Source organism: Heptranchias perlo, chromosome 25 (assembly GCF_035084215.1).
Source record: "Heptranchias perlo isolate sHepPer1 chromosome 25, sHepPer1.hap1, whole genome shotgun sequence".
NCBI lineage: Eukaryota > Metazoa > Chordata > Chondrichthyes > Hexanchiformes > Hexanchidae > Heptranchias > Heptranchias perlo.
The window spans coordinates 1,854,627-1,868,688 of NC_090349.1; the positions used below are offsets into that span (position 1 = coordinate 1,854,627).

At 44.9% G+C, this 14,062-nt stretch overlaps 1 protein-coding gene across 8 annotated transcripts in view; it reads left to right on the forward strand.

Moving 5' to 3' along the window:
- specc1la (sperm antigen with calponin homology and coiled-coil domains 1-like a) overlaps positions 1-14,062 on the forward strand; it is a 400,129-nt gene that overhangs the window by 311,756 nt on the left and 74,311 nt on the right. For 7 of the 8 annotated variants that reach the window (XM_068005421.1, XM_068005423.1, XM_068005427.1 and 4 more), the window contains one exon: positions 547-649. The exons of the other annotated variant lie outside the window; for it this stretch is intronic. In XM_068005421.1, coding sequence (XP_067861522.1) covers positions 547-649 — 103 coding nt within the window. The remainder of the gene's footprint in view (positions 1-546; positions 650-14,062) is intronic. 8 annotated transcript variants of the gene reach the window in all.

Here is a 14,062-nt window from a genome sequence, read left to right on the forward strand (position 1 = left end):
CCCCGTTTTGTTACCACTGCAGCTGCCTTCTCCTTTAAGTGTTGGACTGCCAGAACCAATGTCCCCATTGCCTGGGAAGACTTTTTAGTAGCCCGGAATAATTAAGATGAATGTTTCAGAATGCTGTGGAACTTACAGTATATACAGTCCAAATGGGAATGGTCCCCATGCCCACCAGACAGATTTAAAGCTGTCTACACACTGCCAACCATCTGGTTTCCCCAGACAATTATTATGATTTTTCCAAGCCCGTGTGTTCTATCTTATTAGTTGATTAAAAAAGTGGTTTGGAAAATAATTTTAATAAAGATTGATGTTCCAATTTGATTTACAATATTGGTATTCACCCTTTCATCGTTAATCTGATACTGAATCCATCACATCAAATTGCTGCCACCCCCGATGACAGATGATACCCTCAGTACTTCACCCAATATTACACGGTTCACAACCCACGTTCGGCAGGACAGATTCTAGACTTGTACTGCTGGGGGATTTTCTCAGTTCAGCTGGCAACTTGTGAGCTTCCATTGTTTTTTTGGACAGGGAAGAGAGGAAAGACCCACTGTCAGCGCTGGCCCGTGAATACGGTGGCTCCAAGAGGAACGCACTACTGAAATGGTGTCAGAAGAAGACAGAAGGTTATCAAGTGAGTGAGCAACACCCTGGTTCTCTTGATATTGGTTTGAACATTTTATTTGTTTGGCACATGAAAGAGTGTTTTAAAATCTACATGACTGGATGGTTCAAGGGAAGTGAAAAATGGCAAGAATTATGAATAAATCTGCTGATTCTAATTGAAGTGAATTGCTAATAACTTTGAAACTCTCAAAAAGCAATGCTCAACTATTTAACCTGAAGATTAACACTGTTTACCTGGTTTTGTCTTTTGCCTTGTTCATTACCCATTCATGAAATCATTAGCTCATAACAGTCATCTTCCGATCTTTGTCCTATTCACTTGAAGCTCACAGGCAGTGCTGCAGCGTGCCACATAACTCACAAGTAAGCTATATGATGACTGCTTCGGGGCATCCTGAGGTCACAAAAGGCGCTATATAAATGCAAGTTTATTTGTTCTTTTAAAGAGTGTTCAGAGTGGCAGAGTGAGACCTAGAAAAAAGCCTGGCAGCAGAGGCAAAACATGACAGAGTCAGAAGTTCTTTTAGTTCTACAGCTTGAACTTGAGCTTTTCAGTGATGAAAGGCAGTGTCTGAGAGGTGATCTTAAAAAGGGATATAAGATGTGAAGGAATAGAAAAGGTAAATCTGGTACATTACTTAAATTGTGAGTATAGGACATGGGGCCACAGATTCCAACCAATAAAAGGTAAACTTAGGATTGATGTCAGGAAATTCTTCACATGACACGAAGTTAGGAGGGACAGTTATGAGAGCAAGAAGTTATGAAGGGACATTGATAGATTAAATGAGTGGGTACAACTGTGGCAGATGGAGTTTAATGTGGGGAAGTGTGAGGTTATCCACTCTGGATCCAAGAGAGACAAATTGGAGTATTTTCTAAATGGCGAGAAGCTATTGTGGAGAAATGTGGAAAAGAAAAGGGATTTAGGAGTCCATTTACACAAATCACTAAAAGCTAGTGGTCAGGTACAAAAAATAATCAAAAAGGCTAATGGAATGTTGACCTTTATCTCAAGGGGGCTGGAATACAAAGGGATGGAAGTTATGCTTCAATTGTACAGAGCTCAGGTCAGACCCCATCTGGATACTGCATTCAGTTTTGGCACTGCACCTCAGGAAGGATATATTGGCCTTGGAGGGGGTGCAGCTCAGATTCACCAAAATGATACCAGGGTTGAAAGGGTTAAATTATGAGGACAGGTTGCATAAACTTGGCCTGTATTTCCTTGAGTTTAGAAGGTTGAGGGGATATTTAATTGTGTTTAAAATGATTAAGGGATTCAGTAGGGTAGATAGAGATAAACTATTTCCTCAGGTGGGGTGATCCAGAACAAGGGGGCATAATAAATTTAGAACTAGGCCATTCAGGAGTAAAATCAGGAAGCACTTTTTTCACACAAAGGGTGGTGGAAATCTGGAACTCTTCCCAAAACACTCTGGATGCTGGACGTCAGTTAGAGCTTTCAAGACTGAGACCGATAGATTTTTACTGGGTATGGGTATTAAGGGATACGGAGCAAAGGCAAGTAAATGGAGTTGAGGTACAGATCAGGCATGGTTGAATGGTGGAACAGACTCGAGGGATGGAATGGTGTACTCCTGTTCCTATGTTCCTATAAAGAGTAATCAAAAATGGAATGGGTTCCCAAACACAGCAGTGGGGGTATAAGCCCTGGAGTAATTTACTCTGGATGCCTTTTGGATGCTTCTGGATGGATGAACTAAGTTGGCCAAATGACCTTCCTCATCCAACTTCACCACATTTTATTGCAACATTTAAATCAGTTTGATTTTAGCATGTTTTGTGAATAGGTTGTCAGAACTGATAACGGCAACATTTCTCAATATGTTTATAAAAAGCTCATTTTCTGGGTAGTATTTTGCTGCATTATGGTGTTCAAAAACTCTAAGTGCAGTCTCTTAGAAAAATAAATGCCTGTTTAAATTAAAAATAAAATTCCTTTTTTATTGCCAGTTTCCTCCCCTCTGCCCCACTCCTGAAGGTGCTGACTCTCGCTGGGGTACTGTTCCATGGGCAGCAGCAGAACTGGGTACCATGCCCGACTGGAGGTGATGGTGATCAGGAGTGGGAACCCTGGCCGATTATTCACTCACTCACTCACTCACTCACTCACTCACTCACTCACTCACTCATTCCCCATTGCTAGCATTAGTTGTGGTGCCCCAGCTAACTCAGGACAGGCTCGGGACTGGAGCTGGGACTTTCTACTGTGTATGACTCAGTGCTACAATGGACAGTACCGTCAACTACCAGACCATGGGAGCCATTTTGCATTTTGATTCCCTCTCCTAATTATATTGTTAAGAAGCAGGAAAGAAAATCGCATCTCTGAGGTCATCATTCATAGGAAAAGCTCCTCACTTGCACACACACAAGGGACTGATACATAGGAACAGGGGTAGGCCATTCAGCCCCTCGAGCTTGGTCCACCATTCAATTAGATCATAGCTGATATGGACTTTGATCCATATCCCTCGATACCCTTACCTAACAATCTATCGATCTTAGACTCTAGCACTGTATCTGGGAGACTTCATCTCAAATACAGTGGGGAGGGGCAGATATTACAATAATGTCATCTTTACAACTTTCCTATTCCCCCCCCCCCCCACCCCCAGCATTATTATTGAGTTCTATTCTGCACATTACTCTAGCTCCGTTTTATGATCAGTTTTCCAGATGATTTTGCAATTTTTGTAAAGAACACATGACTTGCAAGGAAAATTTACAGCTTCAAGGGTTAAATCCATCAGAATTGCCTGGTGGTCTCCTGCATTTGTACCTTGAGGTTGAGTTGCAAAGGAACAGGCAGCGATCACGTCAGTGCTGTCACTGTGTGAATAATACTGAAGATCAGCACCTGCTGCACTGTCAGTGTGATTTAGAGCTGGCCCTTTAGCCTTGGAGCTGGTCACAGACATTTTCCACTATTCATTTGGGCTATTCGGGAAATAAACTGTTTAATTCTGTCTGTGGCTGTCCCTTAATCACTTCTTATAATCAAAACAGGAAGATTTAACTCAGTCTTACCTTACTTGCTCTCAGCTGTTGCTGTGGGAACCAAAAAAAGAGATGCAAATGTAAACAAAGGTATGTCTCTGGTTATTATGGTAATGAGACAAAGAGAGGTAATCGCAGAGAGCAACTTATACAGGAAGCTGTATGTTTCTCATCTTGTTTCCCATTGTATAACAAAACCTGCAGTAGGGATAGTAGTGGGGTACTAGTAATTAGGACAGAGTGCAAGTTAATGATGTTGTGAATAGACAGACTCTGCTGTAGTTACTGTACTGCAGTTAGATCCATTGAACAGAAGGAACTGAAGCACCATCAAGAAAGAACTTGCATTTATATAGCACCTGCCATATCCTCAGGACATCTTAAAGCATTCCACAGCCAATGTAGTGTAGTTACTGATACTATATGGGCAAACACAGTAGCCAATTTGTGCACAGCAAAGTATTTCAGGCAGCCAACAAATGACCAGTGAATCTAATTTGGTGGAATTTTGGCCAGGACACTGAGAATGCCCAGCTCTACAAATAGTGCCCCAGGGTCTTTTATGTCCATCTGAACAAGCAGATGGGGCCTCAGTTTAACATGTCCAAACTACAGTACTCCCGACAATGCACCACTCCCTTAATACTGCACTGAAGTGTCAGCCTATTATGTACTCAAATCCTGAGGTGGGATTTGAACCCAGAACCCTAGTGAAGGATGAACAGAACACTCCGTGAAAGCCCCGTGACGGGTGTATTGATCACCACACACGGCCCAGTGACGGGTGTATTGATCACCACACACGGCCCAGTGACGGGTGTATTGATCACCACACACGGCCCAGTGACGGGTGTATTGATCACCCCACACGGCCCAGTGACGGGTGTATTGATCACCCCACACGGCCCAGTGACGGGTGTATTGATCACCACACACGGCCCAGTGACGGGTGTATTGATCACCACACACGGCCCAGTGACGGGTGTATTGATCACCACACACGGCCCAGTGACGGGTGTATTGATCACCACACACGGCCCAGTGACGGGTGTATTGATCACCACACACGGCCCAGTGACGGGTGTATTGATCACCACACACGGCCCAGTGACGGGTGTATTGATCACCACACACGGCCCAGTGACGGGTGTATTGATCACCACACACGGCCCAGTGACGGGTGTATTGATCACCACGCACGGCCCAGTGACGGGTGTATTGATCGCCGCGCACGGCCCAGTGACGGGTGTATTGATCGCCGCGCACGGCCCAGTGACGGGTGTATTGATCACTCCATCCACGGCCCAGTGACGGGTGTATTGATCACCACACATAGCCTAGTGATGGGTGTATTGATCGCCACACACGGCCCAGTGACGGGTGTATTGATCGCCACACACGGCCCAGTGACGGGTGTATTGATCGCCACACACGGCCCAGTGACGGGTGTATTGATCGCCACACACGGCCCAGTGACGGGTGTATTGATCACTCCATCCACGGCCCAGTGACGGGTGTATTGATCACCACACATAGCCTAGTGATGGGTGTGTGTGTGCGCGTGTGTGTCTCTTTTATTTTAAATCTGGTGGAAGTTCAATAATCCCGACAGTTGATATGTATTAATTACTCTCCCATCTTTCTGTACTTTTATTTTTTCATTTCTGTATTTTCAAATTTTTATTGGAGATTGCACCTACATAATTTATCTCCCATCATGTTCAGCTTGGTTGAGTAATCCAAGTTATAGCGTAGTCAATGCAGCATTAATATTTCTGCCCTTCCTAGAGTGTGATAGAAATGAGGCAATGCCTGGCTGCAGTAGCAGAGACCTGTCTCGAAGGCTAACCTTTGGCTGCAGTGTCAGCAGGCTGAAGCGCTGGTGGTTGCATTGGCTGCCGTCATTGTTTCTGGCTGTTAGCCCACGGTACAGGCTGCATGCAGATAGTATTGCATGCTGATCGATACTGACTGGTACAGATCGGTACTGACTGGTACAGATCGATACTGACTGGTACAGATCGGTACTGACTGATACTGACTGATACTGATCGGTACTGACTGATACTGATCGGTACAGATCGGTACTGACTGATACTGATCGGTACAGATCGGTACTGACTGATACTGATCGGTACTGACTGATACTGATCGGTACAGATCGGTACTGACTGATACTGATCGGTACAGATCGGTACTGACTGATACTGATCGGTACTGACTGATACTGATCGGTACAGATCGGTACTGACTGATACTGATCGGTACAGACTGATACTGATCGGTATTGACTGATACTGACCAGAACTGAGTGAAACTGACCCTGCAATGACCTTCCCACCGATAGGAAACTGAAATCGAGATTGCAACTTTTCGACGACTGTGCCCCCAGGGTAGTGTTGCCGGTGCTCTTGTATCCACCTGGCAGTGTGAACATGGCACATTCCACAGTGCCCACAACCTCAGCAAGTAGCCAGGATGTAAATCGGTGCAGAACGCTGGCAATTTACAGACATTTATGGTTTGAGGATTTTCTGCTAGTTACTGTGAGCAAAGAATACCGACTTCTAAAATTTACACTTCAGAAACAGCACAAGTCGAAGGGAAAAGCAAATATGCCAGGCTTGATTTTCTGTCATTCCATAAATTTGTATTTTACTTCCTTTAGGTCACACTCTTCTTTTTCTGAGATGAAAGGTCACCCGATCTGTAACGTTGCCTTTGCTGGTACAGAACATAGTGCTGGAAGGTTTTGGTTTCCAGCATTTAGGCCATCTCATTCTCTATTCCTTCTTCTCATTCTTTTTTCACATTCTGAAGTATCAGCTTGGCTCAGTTGGTTGCACGCTCATTTCCGAGTCAGAAGGTTGTAGGTTCAAGCCTGACTACAGACTTGAGCACTTAATCCAGGTGGCAGTACTGAGGGAGCGCTATATTGCCAGAAGTGCCATCTTTTGGGTGAGATGTTAAACTGAGGCCCTATCAGCCTGGCCAGGTAGTTGTAATTTGCTGTTTGTGGGATCTTGCTATGTGCAGAATGGCTGCTGTGTTCATCTACAGTGACTACACTTCATAAATAATTGATTGGATGTGGAGTGTGATGGGATGTGCTGATGAAGTGATGAGGCACTATGTGAATGCAAGTTTTATCTTTTCCTTTCTCCAGCTTGCTCCCTCACCCACTGATTTCTCTCTTGTTCACTTACAAAGTAAATCATAATTAAGTATGAAAAAGTACAAACAGGTGAGAAAAGAACTTGTGTAACATTTTGGGTTTGGAAGTTTACTTGAATGATCAGGTGAGAGGAGAGCCTGATCTTCGTGAGTCCTGGCCCCGACACACGTCCACCAGAGTCAAGCAGGTATGCCGGATGAGACCAGGAGTATCTGCGCCAATGCTACACCAGAACCTGACTATTTGACCCTAAGCTGAGCTACCGACTGCATATCCTCTCCATCACCAAGACCCCCTACTTCCATCGCCCGTCTCTGTCCCTGCCTCAGCTCATCTGCTGTTGAAACCCTCATCCATGCCTTTGTTACCTCTAGACTCGACTATGCTAATGCCCTTCTGGCCGGCCTCCCAGCTTGCACCCTCCATAAACTTGAGCTCATTCAAAACTCTGCTGCGGGTATCCTAACTCACACCAAGTGCCCATTCACCCATCACCCCTGTACTCGCTGAACTACATTGGCAACGCTTTAATTTTAAATTATCATCCTTGTTCTCAAATCCCTCTATGGTCTCGCCCTATCTCTGTAACCTTCTGTAGCCATCCAACGCTCCCAGATCTGTGTCTCTCCAATTCTGGCCTCTTGTACTTCCCCGATTTTAATCGCTCCACCATTGGCGGCGATGCCTTCAGCTGCATAGGCCCTAAGTTCTGGAATCCCCGCCCCAAACCTCTCCATCTCTCTCTCCTTTAAGACGCTCCTTAAAACCTCCATCTTTGACCAAGCTTTTGGTCACCTGTTTCCTTATGTGGCTCACATATTTCCTTATGTGGCTCAGTGTCAGATTTTGTTTGATAATCGTTCCTGTGAAGCATCTTGGGACATTTTACTATATTAAAGGCGCTGTAAGGGAATCAAGAGATATGGGGATTGAGCGGGAAAATGGAGTTAAGGTAGAAGATCAGCCGTGATCTTATTGAATGGTGGAGCAGGCGCGAGGGGTGGATGGCCTACTCCTGCTCCTATTTCTTACGTTCTTCTGTTCCGGCCTCAGACTCCAACCTGATTTACGACAGGACTCTGCCGAAATGATCAGGCAACTTCAGGGCCGGGCGTTCAGCTCGTTGTTGACAAGACTAGAAAATCAGGGCCATTCATCCTGCGGGCTGCCCTTGGGTAATATGTCTGTTTGTATGGATAATAAATCCTGAGAGCCTTCTGTTTCTGTTGAACAATTACTTTATTAATGGCCGCTGCTCATGCCTTTATTGATGCTAGCTTTCCATTAATCCCTAGCCCTTTTGTGGGACATGATTTGACGGGTCGCAGCGCATGTTATTATGCATTAACTCATTGACTACCCATGTCGCTGCAACTGAACAACAAAACCAGCGTTTTCCCTCAGTGTTATCTAATTCATGGTAGACCAGAATCGATAGTGTTGATGTAAAGGGGAGCAAAAAAAAAAGCCTTTTTATAAATCAGGCTGATAAAATGAATAGGAACAAATTTTTACATTTTTCAATATGGTTTTATAATTTGTGTTGCTGTGAACATGATTAGTTTACTGTGTGAGGCTGATGCCATGGGTTTACGGTGTACCTGCTGGGAGGGGTTACTGAGCCTACCAGTGTGAGGGAACTTAATTCACATCATTAACATAGTGCTCACTGTTAATTCATTTCCTATTTGTATTAGTGTACTGTCTTGGGAGGCAAGATTATAATGTAATTGAGGTAGTTTTGCTCCCTCCCTCCCAAAGCAAAACGTCCCAGTGGTAAGCACCCATTTGAGATCCAGCAAAGTGCTTAATGCAAGGACATGGAAAAAGTTTGAGGCAAAGTTCAGTGGATGAAGCACAAGGGAAGTTTTTCAAGTTGAACAAGCCAAGAGATCTTTTCCTATTGAGATTTATAGCTGTGAGAAGGAAGAGGCTGTGCTTATTAGGTAGTGCTTACGGTTTGCACGTTTTGCACTGTCATTCGTCAGGATTTTCAGGACAAAGAGTGCATTTGATTTAACAAACTCAAGGACAAAGCCCTTCAGGTTCAGGAATAACTGCTGCTAATTGGAGTCAAGTCTGGGAGAATGTTGCTTCCGTCTGTGTCTTTATTTCATTATAGTAGACAGACACACAATAAACAGAATGATTTAGCTTGTCCATGCAAACTTCAGCAATGTAGGATGATTCATCTTTCCTCCAACGTTTAGGAAGCTTCTAGGAGAGTGAACAACGGAATACTCAGCACAGATTCATGTGTTTATTAATGTAGGCAAATTTAATACTTGTTTACAAAGGAAAACCAGAGAAACCATACTTGACAGTAAAACTAGGCATGGCACAAGCTGCTTGAGCATTTATCCCAGTGTTATGCCCCTTCATCCAATGATAGGAGATTGAATTACTTTGAGGTTTTGTTGAACAGCATGCTCGTGGCTAACAAGCCCATCATTAACCACACAGACATTATTGAGGTACTTCAATAACAGCATTTTGTGTCTTTTGACCTAAATAAGAAAAATAAGAATTAGATTGGTACTGAACAAATGTGTTTAATAATGTCAGATGGTTCTCAATGGAACTGGAAGAAATGGATGGCCTGTCAAATTGTTCTTTTTTGCTTCACAAGTCAAAAATGGGCATGAAGCTCCATTCCAGCTAACTGCCATTTCCTCTGATCTCATTCTGCCTTTCACCTTCGTGCTGCCAGTTTAAACTACTCCCTGTCCAAAATGGATGTCACAGATTGGGGCTACGAGGTAGCTTTGCCTCCCCTGATGGCTCAGCCATGAAGAATGGGTAAGGTACTGAGGGTGTTTGTACTCCTGGATCTGTACTGCAGGAGTCACTGCCTCCAGGACAGCAGAAGAGGCGACGTAGCCTTTTTCTGGTCTCAGTTTTGATTAGGAACATAAGACAGGAGGAAAGAAGAAAAGACCCTTTGACCCGACAGGCCCACTGGTATACAACTTGGACTCGCAGGGACTTTCCCTCATCTCCCAAGGAAAGCAAATTGGCCCAGGCAGCATTCTGTGCCAGTGCAGCCATGGTAGAGAAGCACGGGAGGCAAACGTGATCATGTAGATCGGTGTGTCCGGCCATGGCACCTGTTTTATACTATGGCTCCAAATGTAAAACCCACATTAGAAACGTGTTAAAATAGTAGAATCAGTGGGTTGGCAACAGTGAGATGTGATGTTTTGGATCTATCGCGCTCAATTAGATGGGGGGAGGGGGCAGGAGATGTTAGAACCACAGCTCCCTGATAGTCTAAACACAGGATGCAACCCATGCAATACACGGGCAGTGTCTCGGGTGTTAGTTATGCTCCATCCTACCATCATCTAAACTATCAGCACTTATCATTTGAACAAAAAATAATTTCACAAGAATAGAAATCAATCAAAAATTTTAAAGTGAGGCCTCATTCTTTATAGGGGTTTGTTTTCTGAAATGACTCTTGATGGCGATAGATCCTTTTTATGTCAACAATTTGCAAAACAAAATTCCTAATAAATTTGAATGTGTTGCCTGTAGATTGGCAGTGAGTACCAGGCTGTACTGAGCATCAATCAATCTCTGCCTGCTCTGGTCGAGTGAGTATTTTTACTGTGTAACCAATGCGAACACAACTCTGCTTGAACCCCAAACTTAATGAAACCACCTCCTTGTACTTTCACAAGAGTGCAACATTTGTGTTCCTCAGACTCTATTTCATTTAACAGAATAAGATTGTTAAATTAGTGGCCAGTTTAAGGAAGGTTTTCTGTTGTAGAAGTGAAATGAGATTGAGGCTGTACAAAATGATCAGTATAGGCAGACAGGTACCTGCTTTAAACGTCAAAAGTGCTGTCCTTTGATAGTTGAAGCAGGGAGTCTAATTTAATCTGCTGTAATCCAGACTGTCAAGTTCAATAAATTAATCACTGCCTTTTGTAATGACAGAATGCTTGCAGAGTGAAGGAGTACAGGATGAGAGTGAGTGCTGAACTTTGCTAGAGTACATATTTCCTGTTGTAAAGAACCGATCCTCACTGTTAAACATGAGAGCAGCTGGCAGAGGCAGGCTGGGAACTGAAAACACAGACTTTTCTCACTGGCTCCAAATGTTTTTTTCAGGAAACAGTGCAGTGACTTCACCTCATGCTGTTGAAAGCACGATCTTACCAGTGCCAGACTGGCATGAACACGAGCTCACGTAATTCTGAATAATTGCCCACAGGTGCAGCTTATACCAGAGTGCTGGTAATTTAAAACAAAGTTATATATAAATCTACCTGTGCAGATTCTTCTAGAAATCTCAGAGTTGTACTAAATCTTGAACAGATCCTATTTTGTCCCTGATTGAAGCCCACCTTACTACACTTCATAACACTGTCCATATATAATTTGGTTATTTTAGAACTGCTACACTAATAGGAGATCCTGTATCTCTCTCTCCAAAACTCCCTGTTTGAAACACTTTGTGAGACCACCGTCTCCTCGCAGCACCAACACTGCTCTACACTAAGTCACGAGTGACATCCTCTGACTGTGGTGCTTATCCTCCTCTTCCTCCACCTCCATTCGGCTGTATTTGATATGTTTGATCATGCCATCCTCCTTCATTGCCACTCCTCCATTCCCTATCTCCAGGGCACTGCCCATGTGTGGTTCCAGTCCGACAGCAGATGCGTTTCCAACAATGGCTTCTCTTCCTGCTCCATACTGTTGCTTCTGCAGTCTGCCGAAGATTGGCCACTCATCCACATGCCTGTCTCCAACCCTACCTCAGCCAGCCCACCACTGAAATCCGCATTCATGCTTCTGTCACCTCTACACTTCACGTCCCCAATGTCCATATACTGGCCTCCTATTCTCCATAAACTTGTCCAAAACTCAACCACCCATATCCTATCCTGCACTGTCCCGCTCAGTCCAACGGCCCCTGTTCGTGATGACTTTCAGAGGATTCTAGTCACCAATGCATGAAATTTAAACTTCACATCCTCATCTTGAGATCCCTCCATGCTCTCACCCCACCCTATCTGTTATAACCCCCTCCATCCTTATACCATCCTCTGCATCCTTTGGCACTCAGGCTTCTGCGCATTACCCCCCCCCGCCTTGCCCCGCCACTGCTAACAGAGAATGTCCATTTTCTATTTATTGTTTCTCCCCCCTCTAGAGTGTCTTCAGGTGTTTTCTACATTAATATGATATATAAAAGTGCATTGTTGTTATGCACTGTTTGTTTCACCCAATCATTTGAACTGTTTGATGGAGGGGGAGGGGCAGACAGATTACAGGGTAGAAAGCGGTGAGCAGTAGGGTGGGGCCAGAGACATGTACATCAACTGGAGACCAGGAAAAGGCAGAGTGGGGGACATGAAATGAGGTGTCTACATTGTATTTAAAATTATATTTAGATTAGCCAGACAGTGAGAGTGAATGGTGAGATTAGAGGGACAGTGAGAGTGAATGGTGAGATTAGAGGGACAGTGAGAGTGAATGGTGTGATTGGAGGGACAGTGCGAGTGAATGGTGAGATTAGAGGGACAGTGAGAGTGAACGGTGAGATTAGAGGGACAGTGGGAGTGAATGGTGAGATTAGAGGGACAGTGAGAGTGAATGGTGTGATTGGAGGGACAGTGGGAGTGAATGGTGTGATTGGAGGGACAGTGAGAGTGAATGGTGTGATTGGAGGGACAGTGAGAGTGAATGGTGAGATTAGAGGGACAGTGAGAGTGAATGGTGAGATTAGAGGGACAGTGAGAGTGAATGGTGTGATTGGAGGGACAGTGAGAGTGAATGGTGTGATTGGAGGGACAGTGGGAGTGAATGGTGAGATTAGAGGGACAGTGAGAGTGAATGGTGTGATTGGAGGGACAGTGGGAGTGAATGGTGTGATTGGAGGGACAGTGGGAGTGAATGGTGAGATTAGAGGGACAGTGGGAGTGAATGGTGAGATTAGAGGGACAGTGAGAGTGAATGGTGAGATTAGAGGGACAGTGAGAGTGAATGGTGTGATTGGAGGGACAGTGAGAGTGAATGGTGTGATTGGAGGGACAGTGAGAGTGAATGGTGTGATTGGAGGGACAGTGAGAGTGAATGGTGGGATTAGAGGGACAGTGAGAGTGAATGGTGAGATTAGAGGGACAGTGAGAGTGAATGGTGAGATTAGAGGGACAGTGAGAGTGAATGGTGAGATTAGAGGGACAGTGAGAGTGAATGGTGTGATTGGAGGGACAGTGAGAGTGAATGGTGAGATTAGAGGGACAGTGAGAGTGAATGGTGAGATTAGAGGGACAGTGAGAGTGAATGGTGTGATTGGAGGGACAGTGGGAGTGAATGGTGTGATTGGAGGGACAGTGACAGTGAATGGTGTGATTGGAGGGACAGTGGGAGTGAATGGTGTGATTGGAGGGACAGTGAGAGTGAATGGTGTGATTGGAGGGACAGTGGGAGTGAACGGTGAGATTAGAGGGACAGTGAGATTGAATGGTGTGATTGGAGGGACAGTGAGAGTGAATGGTGAGATTAGAGGGACAGTGGGAGTGAATGGTGAGATTAGAGGAACAGTGGGAGTGAATGGTGAGATTAGAGGGACAGTGAGAGTGAATGGTGTGATTGGAGGGACAGTGGGAGTGAATGGTGTGATTGGAGGGACAGTGAGAGTGAATGGTGAGATTAGAGGGACAGTGGGAGTGAATGGTGAGATTAGAGGGACAGTGAGAGTGAATGGTGAGATTAGAGGAACAGTGGGAGTGAATGGTGAGATTAGAGGGACAGTGAGAGTGAATGGTGTGATTGGAGGGACAGTGGGAGTGAATGGTGTGATTGGAGGGACAGTGAGAGTGAATGGTGAGATTAGAGGGACAGTGGGAGTGAATGGTGTGATTGGAGGGACAGTGGGAGTGAATGGTGTGATTGGAGAGACAGTGGGAGTGAATGGTGTGATTGGAGGGACAGTGAGAGTGAATGGTGAGATTAGAGGGACAGTGGGAGTGAATGGTGAGATTAGAGGGACAGTGAGAGTGAATGGTGAGATTAGAGGGACAGTGAGAGTGAATGGTGAGATTAGAGGGACAGTGGGAGTGAATGGTGTGATTGGAGAGACAGTGGGAGTGAATGGTGTGATTGGAGGGACAGTGAGAGTGAATGGTGAGATTAGAGGGACAGTGAGATTGAATGGTGTGATTGGAGGGACAGTGGGAGTGAATGGTGAGATTGGAGGGACAG